Below are 13,811 nucleotides of genomic sequence, written 5' to 3'. Positions count from 1 at the left end.
TTGTTCACAATGAAACGATCGTCCCGAGCCGATGTGCATCAATGACGGTCTTGTCCCGGTCTCCGCGTGTAGGAACCCGTCTCCCAAAAGCGTGTGATAGCATCCCGCACAGTGATTCGAGGTACACCAAGCATCCGAGCATTGTGACGTTGGCTGTACCCTGCTTCGGCAAAAGCTACGGCTCTTGCAGCTCCAGTTGCATCCAGTGGCACTTTTATTCGATTACAATAATTAAGGGGTGTAGTAAGTTAAGCAAAATGTAATCACACCAAAAAGAGCAGGATAACCAGGTTAAAACTCACACTAACCCGATCGCTGAGAATGTAAAAATTTCAACTAAGTTACAAAAATGCATCTGAATGCAGGAACTTCTAAAAAAAACAAGGATCAAGTGTTTAATTTATTGCCAAAGTAGCCACTTGAAACATAACAGCCATCGGGATAAACATTCCTTATCGCAAACTAACGCGGTGACGTATTTCTAAGGTGGGCGGTTAAATGTGCCTGTGAGTGTATATTTAATGCCCTAATAAAATAATATAAAATGGTTTAAAATCCAAACGCATAGATGAAGTTCTTTTGTTTTCTGGAACTCAATATTTGTCTCTTTATAGCAGATTTTTGGTACCCCTGTTGTGACCTCTGTACGTCGCCGGGTGGGCGAAGATTTTAATCCAGAGTGTGTGGTACCAACCGTAAAACATGGTGGCGGTAGCATAATGGTCTGGGGTTGCATGATCGATTCTGGAGTTGGCGAAATGTTCGTGTGAGAGGGCCACATGGACTCTTCTAAGTACATAAATTTAATAGAAACTGCGTTCCTGCCTTCATTCACGAAACTTTTCGGCGACAGGAACATGGATACTGGTAAATTCCAGCAGGATAACGCACCTTGCCACAAATCTGCCCGCACTATGGCATGATTCCGGGAAAATAACGTAGAGCTTCTTGACTGGCCTGCCTAGTCGCCAGATCTAAACCCCATAGAATATTTATGGGTTTTAGTAAAGCGCAGAGGTAGGCGCCACACAATTAACAACAGAGAAGATTTGAAACGCCACCTATGCCTAGAATAGAACGCGATTACTGCTAAAGACTGTAAAAATCTTGTTAGCCATATACCAAAAAAAAATTCTGCCGTAATTAAGGCAAAGGGTGGACTTACAAAATATTCATTTTCAATTAATAAATAGTAAAATAAACATATAAAAAACATTTTGTTTTGTTTCTATTTGATATTTCGCATAAAACTCAAAGATTTCATGGGTGCTCAATACTTTTGGCCAAGGCTGTAGGTCTTATTATAATGACTAGGAACACATTAAATATGTATAATGACATTTTATTGTTTTTGAAGACTTAATGACGTAGGATTTAAAGTCCTTTTTTGAACTGGCTACGTGACCGATTGAAAGTAAATAATTGTTAGGTAATCAGTCCTTCTATGTACTAATGATGTACCAATATTATAATATTCGTCTGTTCTTAAAAACCTGGGGTCAGATATTTGTGAAACCTGCACGATTGGTGCGGGCTGGCTGGCCCGTTGCACGTTGCAAAGCAACCTACTGCCACGCAACTTGTAGCGGGCTCGATTCCGATTTGTGTGATCCACAAATTGTTATATGTTTATAAATGCACCCACGGCACAGGAAAAAATCCTATTCCTTTTTCGCAAAAAAGACACTATTAAAATCAAAACATACAAAATGATTATACTATATATAACATAAATACAAGCCCGAGTGAACCACAACTACATAATTACCCCAGACAGATGACATCCGCTCCAATCTCCAATGAGATAGTCCCCTCTTCCGCTTCCCATTGCTACCAGCACTCCGGTAGCACGTCGGTAGACCGGCAGCCCGGTAGACCGGCAAAATTAGTGTTGTGACATATCACTAACAATGAGAATGAACCCGTTTTTCCGGCGCAAACTGTAATTTTATGCGATTTGTGACTGTGATAGTGTTTTTTTTTTTTTGTAAATAATGTGCCTAGTAGTGAATGATGGTGTAATTTTTTGCTTTTATCTAAATTGGAAAGGTAACTATGAGTTGTTGGTTGGGTCTTTAATGTCCTCTTGTGGTGGTGTGCGATATTTAGTTTTATGTTTATATATTTCATGGGTCGATGTTTGGCCGCTATCTCGTCTGGTGGTAACTGATGATGCGGCCTACGATGGAGCACGTCTACGCATGAGCAACCTATTTAATGGGGCCTTGAAGTCACCCATTAGTTTTTTGATTTTAACATTCTTAATCGAGTTTCGTTTCAATGTAGTTAGTGTCTGTATGACACTATCAAAGTCAAAGTCCAGTTAATTCCAATTAAACCATGATTAGAGACTTTTGAAACGTCCATAAAAATAAAGAATAGTGTGTCAGTCAGTGAAACTGGTGCTCGTTTCAAAATGTAGCTTCGAATGGAGAAGAATCAAGTAAGAAACTCCATTCGTAATACTAATATTTGGTCAAAAAACCAATGAGTTTTCATTATATTTCAGCCCGTTCTACATCATATTACGTTACATTACCACACCTAAAATAATTCTAGCTAACAATTTCCAAGTAAAACATGAAAATGTTATACAAAAATGTACATTAACTAGATACACAGTAATATAATAAATAAAATATGTAAAGTCGTTTCAATGACACACTGTGGAATAATACACACAAGGCTAGACAAAAGAAATTCATACATACATAATTAAATTATGAACAATTTCATTAGTGAAACTCAATTTAGATACAACCTTTATAAACATACTAGTTTCGGCCAAAGGTTTAGCCCGCGTTGTTGTGGGATAAAAATAATTATAATAATTTCAACTATCTGTCTTCGATCACGTTCATCGATATCAAAATAAAACATTACTATCAGTAAAATGTAGATTTAAGTCGTACACAAAATTGGGTTTAGTGCGATTATAATCGGCGATACGACAGCTTCTTTTTAACAAAATTCAATTGAGACCTCGTACGCAGCAGTTGGTACTGCATCTGGAGGTGACATTTATATATCTGGAGTCTAATGAGGTGGCATTTTTAAATCAACTTATCGTTGATAAACGAGCAGGTGTAAGCAATCGGCGCCGCACATGGACACCCGAAACTCCAGAGGCGATATAAGTGCGGTGCCTTTTGGAAGTTAGGAATTTGAGGATTGTTGAGGATGCGAAATGGGGCTGATTAGGCCTCCTTTGATATAAATAAGGCCCTAATAGTATTGTTATACAAACAACAGACTTCAGTAGTGACGTCACAATGACAATCAATTAAAACGATATCAACTAATATTCAATTTATATTTACTACTCTCCCAAGGCCATTGAGAAATAGAGTAGATTACATATAATTTGAATTTACATCCATATCAATCGGCCGTAATATATCATTTCTTATGTATCGTAATCAGTAACATTGACGTTGATAATCCTTAATATATCCGATATGTTTATATATCTATGCGTGCAGTTCATATGATAATCCTTAATTAAAAAACGATAAATAAATAGAATAACCTAGTAAACCTAGGGAAATGAATTTTAAGTCTAAAAAAAGAAATTGACTCATTACTGTTATCTGTGAGATTGCAAAAATAATGTTTTGAAAAGAGTAACGATGGAGTTTCTTCCTGATTCTTCTCTATTCGAAACTACACTTTGGAACGAGCGCCTAGCGTCACTGACAGACAAACTGACGGACAATTCAGTTTGACGTTTCAACTTTTATTTAACAAATCATTATTCTCCCGCGTTATTAAGCATCGCGATAGCTTATTATCATCCTTATTTTAATTGAATTGGTTGAGAGCAGTGACACGGCTTAATTTGTTGCAACCAAATTTTGTGGCGCCTTTCACTGTTTGTGTTTTTTTTTTGCGGAATCGCCTAGTACCCTCTATAAGTGTAGGGTTGATGATATCAAATGTCACACTCCTTTCACTGTCAACAGTAGATACTTAAGGGAAATTACCCCACACGGTAGTCGAATAAGAGTACCTACACATGTCCGCTTAACTGAAATACTTCTAGAAAGTACCTTTACTTTGTTATCAGATGTTGATATTATCTAATCTATATAAAACAATCGATGCGTTATCAATCGGACGGTCATTCAGAATTATCTTGTCTGACAGTTGATAATAATGTAGATGTCAATTGTTTTGCATACATCATGCATGCTCTAATTATTTTTTGATGGATTCGTTTGTAAATATGGATTAAAACAAGATAAAGTTATCTCCTATAGTGAAAGTCCAGAGAAATGAACTCTTCTAATGCAATCACTCTATCTAGTTATCTTTTATAATAGATTATTTACTTTTTCATAGTGTTACTTACAGATCCAGTGATATTAATTGATGTTAGATTTAATATCACTGGCTCTTAAACCTGTATAGGAATATAAGTACCTAGTAATTCTTCAATAAAATGAAAGAGTCAAATGAAATAGACTGCTAAAAATGTTTATTCAAAAAGATTTACATGACATACATGTTAGAATGATCGATTCAACCTAAAAGTCACTTTCCAGGATGAAAATTATTCGTTTATCAGTACCAACTTCAGTGAAGCTACGTGCATTTACAAGTAGGTATAAGCAATTTGATAAATATCATATCTTCTACAATACTTTACGTCAATAATAAATCGGATCATAAACCTCAATCTTACAAAAACAAAAACAATTCCAACTAACTAATTGCATCATTTCAGCCATCATCAGTGTGTAATATTCACAATAAAAACCAATTAATCATTAATTAAAGTGTAAAATATGAATAAGAAGTGCTACAGAGTAATAAAGACAAAAATAGTGATGTGAGTGTATCGATAAGTTCTTTATCGAGTGCGTTTATCGATAAGCGTGGTGTAATCGATAATTTTGAAGATGATGTTGTATATGACAAAGGCGGAGGAGGTGTCGGTGAAGAGACCACCACGGAGGAGGCATATTAGTGCCAATATTAAGGTTAATAACTTACTATTTATGTTTAATATAATTGTGACGTCACACATAGGTTTAGAAACACTTAATCTATAGTGGTGAACCTTGAATGGTATGTGCAACAGGATAAGTATGAGTTTGCTTTAAGTTAACGTTACGTTTAAAATAATTGAAACGAGTGCGCGTTTAACGTCGTGATTGGCCGGCTTGAATAAACAAACCAATAAGAGCGTCAAATCCGCTTTCGTTTCGATTACTTTAAACGTAAAGCAAACTCGAACTAAGGGTTCTGTTTCCCGGATCGAGTAAAAGATTATGAAGATTTTCGATTGTGCATGTATATTCGCTATTATATGGAGCCCAAAACAAAATTACTAGCGAAATGAGGTGTATTTAATAATAAATTGACTTCTGAATTAAGCGACGTATGTATGTGTTAAATCGTGACTGCCTACGACAAAACTTTTATTTAACCACACCTTAACAATTGTTTTCGTAAGGAATAATTTAAGTAATCATTAAATGTCTCTTAAGTGCGGCAGTTAGACTATCAGATTAAATTAATCTTTCGATAAACAAATATGCAAATATCTAATTAGTGTTTTATAAAAATGCAATAATATTGGTTACGTGTGTTGCTGGCAGTATGCAGTACAGTACGGTACCTACCTATTGTGTGTATGCTAATGCCACTGCATCCGGCTTGTGATTTATGTCAATAAGATTATCAGAACTGATATCTATATTCATGCAATTATGTTATTTTTTAAATGTTAATCACGTTTTACGTCACATCTTTTAATAATGCTTTTTGTTTAACAAGGGAAGTGCCTAAAAGTTGGGTGTAGTTGCACATGTAACTGAGAATTCGTCTAGTTGCATTTTGAAACTGATGTTTTTATCGTTTAAAATCCCATGTTGAAGAAACGGAATTAAAGGTCACATATTTTTATAATAACTATCCAGTAGGCTGTGTCTGTCGTCGCGTCTGCGCACGCTGCTTATGATGAAGAGTCTCTCTGTGACTCGAAACTAGTAAAGATTTTCTCAGTATATTTACGTGAGTAAACCGTGATTTTTAGTTAACAAAGGTCTCATGTTATAAAACCATTCAATAATATTTTACTTGACTTGCAACCTAAACTTCAGTATTTTCTTCTGCATATTGTAGAGAAAATTGTTCAAATAACAATAACAAAACAACATAAAAACATGGCCTTGAACACATTGATTACCAAATCCAGATGCATAAAATTTTACATAAGTACAATGAAAGTTTATATCATTCGATAACATATCGGATTTAAATATTTATCTAACGTTTCCTGATACCGATAGCACAATCGAAGGAACAACTGGCCTTTAAAATATTGTATTGTTATTGCAACTAGTGTTTAGTGTCGGTAATTAATAACAGGGTATTTTAAGGGGGAAAATCATCCAATGGCTTCTCCCGCTTTAGGCGAGGCGAGAGGGAGTGTCAGACTCTTTCTAAAAAACCACCCAATTCCTACTCCTGCTTATCGAGCCGGAGCCCCGGTAACCCGCTAGGTATTCCGTAGAACGTTAGGTAGTCTAGACAAAATGATGAACCGATTAAAAATTAATTGAAAAAGGTTGATAAGAATTACATATTAGGACAAAACAATCTTCGTAGCTAGGCTCAAAAACCAACAACGGGTTTAAATGGAAACGTTGACGGTATAAAACATCTTTAACAGTCAGTACGCGAATTGGAAGGCCCACGCTCTCCAACTGTATCAGAACAATACTCTCAGCCCATCCGCGTATGAGCACTTTGTCTACTGAACTAACAGAAATTTCGTCCATATGTTAAGATTTTTATTCTCTCGGTAGACGAATGCTGAAATGTTATTTGATTCAGTACAGGCCAGTAGTAGGCATTAATCCATATCTACACGTGACGCCACAAGTGCACGCGATGGGCGTTCACTATCCACGTCTGATAGCAAAATCTTGTCCGATAATCGCCAACATTCAACTCGAACTGATAAATCTCTTACGTCATGAGATACAGCATCCAGTCACTCAGTAGCAACTGTCTCTTCGACCGAGAGCGTGTATTTAACTTGATGGTAATCTAATATTTTGTGTTTTGGAAGTGACTTACATAATTATTCTGTGTTCTGGTTGTTGTTCTTGTAAGGATAGTAAAATGTTTCTGACTGCCGTACTCAGAGAAATTTAATGGTTACCTATTCCATTCCTTAGGAATTGTTTTCGGGACAAAATCGTTACTAAGGAATAGTTTAAGTAATCATTGAATTGAGTATTGTGTCATTTTCTATGTTCAGACATGAGCCAGTAAATATACGAATGTTTTTTTACTGTAAAAAGTGCTCTTTTTTTCAATGTTGTGATCGTGCAGTGGAACATATTATCACCGTATCCGTAAAGGAAATACTTAAATTATTCTTATATGCTATATACCAAATTTGTTTAACAAAAATCAAACATTCTACCGGTCTTATCCACCATTACAAATTTTCCATTACCTCATACTGACTTCTTCATCATTATTGTCCACAGCGGCACCATGCAGGCATATCGCAGTCCTCGTGCAGTGACGGTTCCCTCCTCAGCGTCGGATCCTCGGAGATGGATGAGGACAGCAGCAGTGGTCACCATCACTCGCACGACCACTCCAAGAGTGACCAGTTCGATTTCTACAGTAAGTATCTTTACTGATAGAACTTTTAAAAGACTTGAAATCAAGGAATGTATGGCATCATCCAATGACTTCTCCCGCCTTGGGCGAGGCGGGAGGGAGTGTCAGACTCTTGCTGACTAAAAACCACCCCGTTCTTACTCCTACTTTTCGAACCGGAGCCCCGGTAAAACCGCTGGGTAGTCCGCAGCTCCGGATAAAGGTGTTAGTAATATGGTTGATGTTGAAATCATTTGTGTAGATTCCATTAAGTATTTCATAATTTACACTTTTTGGTAACTGATGAATCAGTTCATCCGTGATCATGGCGCTTGCAACAGTGCCGAAATATCGGAAACTCATAGACACAAATAAACATGGTAAATATCCCGTTTCAAGTTCTAATGTTAGTGTTAGTGACCATGTCAGTTTAAAAACTTTTTGGTCAATTAAGACATTTCAGGGCTTATGTCATTCGTGTTTGGTAAATAGTAATTGATTTATTAGCTTTATATGCAGTCTGTTAAGGTTAAATAGTGAATCATCATCATACATCCTGACATTAATTCTTACAAAAATGGTTTGCTGTCCTTTTATGGTGCACGGACCTACTTCGAAACGGAAAAGCCCAATAATATTGTAATCGATTTGAGATTTAAACTATGATGTAAATAATAGAAGGTGATCTTCTGTTTGGATATTATAATACTTACATAATATATATTTCACTTACCACTAAACATCGAAGTCTTACCTATGACGTCTAAGATGTCAATATAAGTTGGTGACATGGTCACTAACACTGGAATTGAAACTTGAAACGGAATATTTAAGATGTCAATGCCACTACCTGATTGACAGTCAACCCCACCGAAACATCAAGACAAGAAATTCTTTCACAAAATTTCAAATTAAAATGTTCAACAAATACTCACCCATCTCTCAAACTGTTACAGACACATCAGAGCCGCCTACAGGCGTGGCGCCACTGTCGCATTCGGCCGCGAAACACAAGATGGCAGTACGGCCACGCCGCACGCACGGCGCTCCCCACCGCAAGAAAACGAACCCAGTTAGTAGTATTGAACTTTAAAGTAGGTGTCTTCCCATCTCGCTTCTGTCGCGCTTCGCTTGTAAGCTGTCTTGTGTTTAAAACGACGGTAGGTGGCGCTACTAACACAATCGGAAATCTTCGAGATCTAGGTACTGATAATCTGGTATGCCGTGCAGTAGATGGTCCGTTAATTCTTCCCCAGAGCCAATTTTTTGTTCATTAAAGTAGTAATGGATCATCTTAAATCTCTTCCATAACAAATCACTTCGATTTCATCGATTCAAAAATGGTGGACATGATAATTTTTTTATAAAGGTTTGTAGTACATTTTCATACTTTAGGGCGATGCATTAATTGTCCGCTTTCTGCACCATTCTTCTACAAATGCAGTATGAAACTGCAGTTCACCAAGCTTTCTGCTTAGTGGGTTCTTTGGTTTTCTGTCAGGAAGTCATCAAACCTCACTACGTCTATGTTCCCCTCTTTAAAATTGACAAATATTCATTGTACTAAACTAAATTTCTAGATTGCCGCATCAGCCTTGCCGATAACGCCCGAACTGAACGAAGAAATGATACGAAGCACTACTCCTGAAGTCAGTCACAAACATTCAGAAGTGGTTACTGGTAAGTAGCGACAATACACCTAGTTTAAATGGAATAAAGCTTATAATCCTGTAAACATGTGTTTTATTATGGAATCCTCTCGTTTCAGAATCATTTTCTTCATCGACCACTACGAAGCATCATGTAATCGTGAAAGAACAGCATCAACAAGTGAACAGGGAACTCCAAAGAGTTCTGGAGACCCCGAATGACACTAAATTAAAATCCTCGTCCTTACCTCCCGGGTTGGCACTTGGTCATCTCGTCGGCCAGTCTCCTACAAAGCTCAGTATAGCAGAATCCAATACTCCTCGGTCTTCTATAAAGAGGAGCCAGTCAAGCTCGCAAGGGCAGGCTCTCAGAGATGTGTCAAGAACCCATGAGGAGACCATTCAAACTTATCATTCGGAAGAAAGAATGACAAAGTATCGCATGGAGAAGAAAGCCGATGAATCTTGCCATGAGAAGAAATCTAAGTCAGACAAAAAGTCAGAAAACGAGGCTATAAAGTCTTCAAAGAAGGAGGAGTCATTCTTCAGCAGGTTACTGCTGAGGAAGAGTGGGAAGAAGTCTAAGAAGGATCAAACAGATGGAGATGGACAGCAAGAGATCAAGAAGTGTAAGACATCAGCGCAGTATAAACCTGTTGACACGGAAAGAAGTTTCCATGACGGACAAGGGTACAAGCCTGTACCTGCTGAAAGAACCCACAAATCTGCCGGGCAGAAAGCCTTTGCCAACCAAATGCATAAGAGGTTGGACAACAAGGGCGCCTACGTGCAAGACAGCGCGTACAAAGATGTGTACAGCGCTGCCAAGGTCCCCGGCGTTGAATACAATATAACTGATCTCAAAAAAGCTGAAGAAACTGATAAAATGTTGAACCAAGAAATGAGGAGTCGCTACAGCAGACGCGAGGAATTCTGCGAAAAAGCCGAGAAAACAAAACGGACATCTTCTAAAGAAACAATTGAAGATAAGAGGGAGTCCTTCAACTTGAACCTTGATAAGGCTAAGCGACCAACTTCAGTCCAACGGCTGGTTGATCCATTCTCCTCCAAAGCATTTATTAGTAATGAGCTATTGAATAGAGCACAGGAAGAGTCTCCAGCGATCTCAGATGATGAGCCGCCCATCAGAGCGATGCGCATCAAAACTGTTCATAACGATTACAACATGTTCACTAGTGGCAGCATGCCTAAGAACATCCCTTACTTCAACCCAAGCATGCTAGCGTCGACGTCACCCCCCAAAACGATTAGGCATCAGAGTTCCGAGAACATTAAACACAGGTCGTCTGAGCACGTTTCCGATTTTACTGAGAAATTAATCGAAAGCAAACGTGAATCAGCACGCCATACTTCTAAAACTGAGGAGTCTTACGTCACCTCTGCGATGAGGTCTCTGGGAGACGAGTATGTTGAGACCCGCAGCAGCATCGGGAAGTCACACAGTTTCCGTTACGCCTCAGAGTCGACGTCAATCAGCTCCCAAGAGAACCAGATGCCTAGTCTGCCGGCCATCGTCGGTATTTCTGAACCGTTGTTAGAAAGCTGGGAAGTCAACTACAGGAGGAACTTGAGCGAACGAAACGATTTCTCCAAGAGGATTTCAGCCAAGAACTACAGTTTAATACAAAGCAATGCCGAGGCTAACTATGACAGCTTGCCGAGTACTGACAGCAGTTACATGGACAGCCTCAAAACTGATACTAACGAAGACAGGAAGCTCTTCACCAATAGTATCCACATCACAATGGATAGCGCACACAAGCGCGACAGCGATATCTCTCAGATAGAGGCTAAGATTGATGATATTATTAGTTCGCCTAAGCCCATTATTGCCCCAATACTCAAGTCTAGTTCTTTAGATAGCGTTAAGAGTAGCCCAGAGAAGCCAATTGAAGATAGGCGGAAAACTATATCCGTCGAGAGCGCTCTAAGTGCCAAACATAATGTGCAAAAAGAATCAAAAACTGAAACTGAAAGTTTCATATCAGTGACACATATTAATAAAGAACAAACCCCAGTCAAAACAGTGGAAGCAACAAAAACTAATAAGAGTGATGAGAAACTACAGAAAACTGGTACAAAGCCTGGAGTGCCAGAGTTCCTTAACATTCAGTTGAATAAAGTAGATGCTAAACCTGCTACAAATATAGTTTTGACAGCTAATGTTACGCCAAAGAAACTTGATAGTCCACAAGCAGAAAAAGAGCAAGACATTGAGTGTTTCCAGATCACTGAAACCAAGGCACAGAATTTACCTGTGAGGAAAGAATCTATTAAGAGCAACAAATTCGTTGACAATATTATTGAGAATACTCAGAATGAGGACAAGAGCTCCCCACTAAGTGGAAGGAAATCTGTCATACCTGTAATGCCACAGAGCCCTACTACGCCCAAAGCATTCTTCAAAAGAAAAGCAATGAGCGTAGAACTCCAGGATAGGCCAGAAAAACCGCGAACAAACTCCATGAGCACTGACGGTAGCACGGAGAGAATTTACGACAACATATCCATTGATCAGAAGTCTCATTCTAGTTTTGGAAGCAAGAGTTCTATTCAGAGCACGGACAGCAATGACATCAAGACTCCAGACAGGCAAGATGATACCGTAGTGTACCGTAAGAAGCCTGGCATTATCTCTAAAGAGCTTCGAAGCGAAAGGAAGAACGATGATGAACCAGAACTGATGAAAGTATTCGCACGAAGATCTCTAAAGCTGAAGGATTCTGAAGCAGACAGTATTGCGCAAGAAATAGCCGCGAACCATAACAAAGAAGAGACAGACACACAACCTACAAGAAGTAAAATACTTAAGAACGAATTTAATGCTTCTATAAAGTCTAGGGACAGTGACAAGGAGAATGAAGATGTTATAAAAGAAGAAGAAAAGAGATTAGTGGACATTGCTGCCCGTGTGAGTCAGTTCGGAGTACCGCACTACCAGAGGAGTGTGAGTATAAATAGCGTATCAAACCCTAAAAGGGACAGTGCTCCAGTGTACAGAAGCGAAGTAAATAAATATAAGAAAGAAGTATCAGATTCTACTCCAGAAAAGAGATTAAGAAATAGAACGTTCCCCGACCCGTCAAATGATAGAGAAGATATTAAAAATATAGCAAAAAGCGAAGCGATGGCTTATAAAGCCGACACTCTTACTAAAAGGCCGTGGCAGAAGAATGATGATAAATTCAGATTGTCGGTCGAAAAGGACAGGAAAGAAAGTGCTGTGATAGACAAGGACGGAGATATAGAAAAGGAGGAAGGTGCGAAAGAGAAGGAACCTTCAGGCGAAGCTGATGCGTCTCCTCAGTTCAAAGGGATTCTGCAGATGAGGGCGGAGTGGGAGAGGCGAGCGAAACAGGGCATGACCAAATAATTCTGGTGCTAGGTACAAGGTAAAACTTACTTTATGTCTGATACATTTAGTTAGCAAATTGCATTCTTCTTGCAGTCTCTTTTTGGATTGACGTTTAATCGATACAATTATTTCTTGTCCAGAATTATAATTTTGAGCTAGGGTTTCAGTTAATTTAAGTCCATTTCGGATTTATTATTTAAGTCCTCCATGAAATGATTCTCCATTAAATTCTTAATTTTATAACAAATGACATGACAAAATCTATTTCAAGCTATCATTACGTTCTTTCTTCATTTCTGTGGCAAATACCAACCGCAACCTGTCTGATGTCGTCGTCCCACCATTTTTGTAGTCTGCCTCTCTTTCTCTTTCCATTCCTTGGGTACTATTGTGTGTCATTTTACAGCACAAATACATTGATGTCCTTTAAATATGTATTGTTTTGGAGACAAGTCATATATATTAATAAAACTTGCAAATAATAGGTGTCCGATTTTCCAGTGCTATATCAAATCTACTGCAAGATAATGTCTTAATTCTTTATTCCAATGTTTCAGGACGTTGGGGAGTTGCTGTAAGAAAACGTTACACATAGTATATTATAATAATTATAATAAAAGAAATAAATAATGAATTAGTTGTAATTAGTTTAGAACATTCTAATCGGCGAATATCGAATGTTAATGAGATGTATTAATTGATAGTCTATCAGACGTTAAGGCGATGTATTTTTGAGCGTTATTATTATAATAATATAGCAAATAGTTTCTATTTTATTAAAACAAACACTATTAATGTATGAACCGGTCACTATTCATGTATTGAACGACGGAATACAAATTTTATTCATATAGTTTTGGTGTCGTTTTATTTTTATCCTCTTACCTATAAAATGAGAGAACAGGTTGCTCCTAGATGCTCCATCATTGGCCACATCATCGCTTACCACCAGGCGAGATGATGATGACTTGGTTGTAACGGTGGCTAGCAACCGACTGCAGCGCAACGTGTAGCAGGTTCGATTCAAGCACGGAAAAACTCTGTGTGATTCATATAAATTGTTGTTTCACTTTGTATGTGAACTTATATGTTTTTATATGCACCCACGGCACAGGAGAAAATCCTAGTGTGGCAAGGTTTTTTAAAAACAAAAAGAGAGA

General features: G+C 38.0%; 1 protein-coding gene across 11 annotated transcripts in view; it reads left to right on the top strand.

Annotated features, from left to right (window-relative positions):
• The window catches only part of LOC118271346 (uncharacterized), a 147,763-nt gene extending 134,259 nt beyond the window's left edge, over positions 1 to 13,504 (top strand). For 4 of the 11 annotated variants that reach the window (XM_035587403.2, XM_050695805.1, XM_050695804.1 and 1 more), the window contains 5 exons: positions 7,509 to 7,650; positions 8,583 to 8,698; positions 9,207 to 9,306; positions 9,395 to 12,688; positions 13,209 to 13,504. In XM_035587403.2, coding sequence (XP_035443296.2) covers positions 7,509 to 7,650; positions 8,583 to 8,698; positions 9,207 to 9,306; positions 9,395 to 12,669 — 3,633 coding nt within the window. In that variant the 3' untranslated portion in view covers positions 12,670 to 12,688; positions 13,209 to 13,504. Of the gene's footprint in view, positions 1 to 4,726; positions 4,983 to 6,909; positions 7,055 to 7,508; positions 7,651 to 8,582; positions 8,721 to 9,206; positions 9,307 to 9,394; positions 12,689 to 13,208 lie in introns of those variants that run through there. The other 7 variants (XM_035587405.2, XM_050695806.1, XM_050695807.1 and 4 more) reach the window with 5 other exon arrangements.
• Positions 13,505 to 13,811: the final 307 nt, after the last annotated feature.

This window comes from Spodoptera frugiperda, chromosome 9 (assembly GCF_023101765.2).
Source record: "Spodoptera frugiperda isolate SF20-4 chromosome 9, AGI-APGP_CSIRO_Sfru_2.0, whole genome shotgun sequence".
In the NCBI taxonomy this organism is placed as follows: Eukaryota; Metazoa; Arthropoda; class Insecta; order Lepidoptera; family Noctuidae; genus Spodoptera; species Spodoptera frugiperda.
Note: the sequence above shows the minus strand (reverse complement) of the source record. Positions and strands in the feature narration are given on the sequence as shown.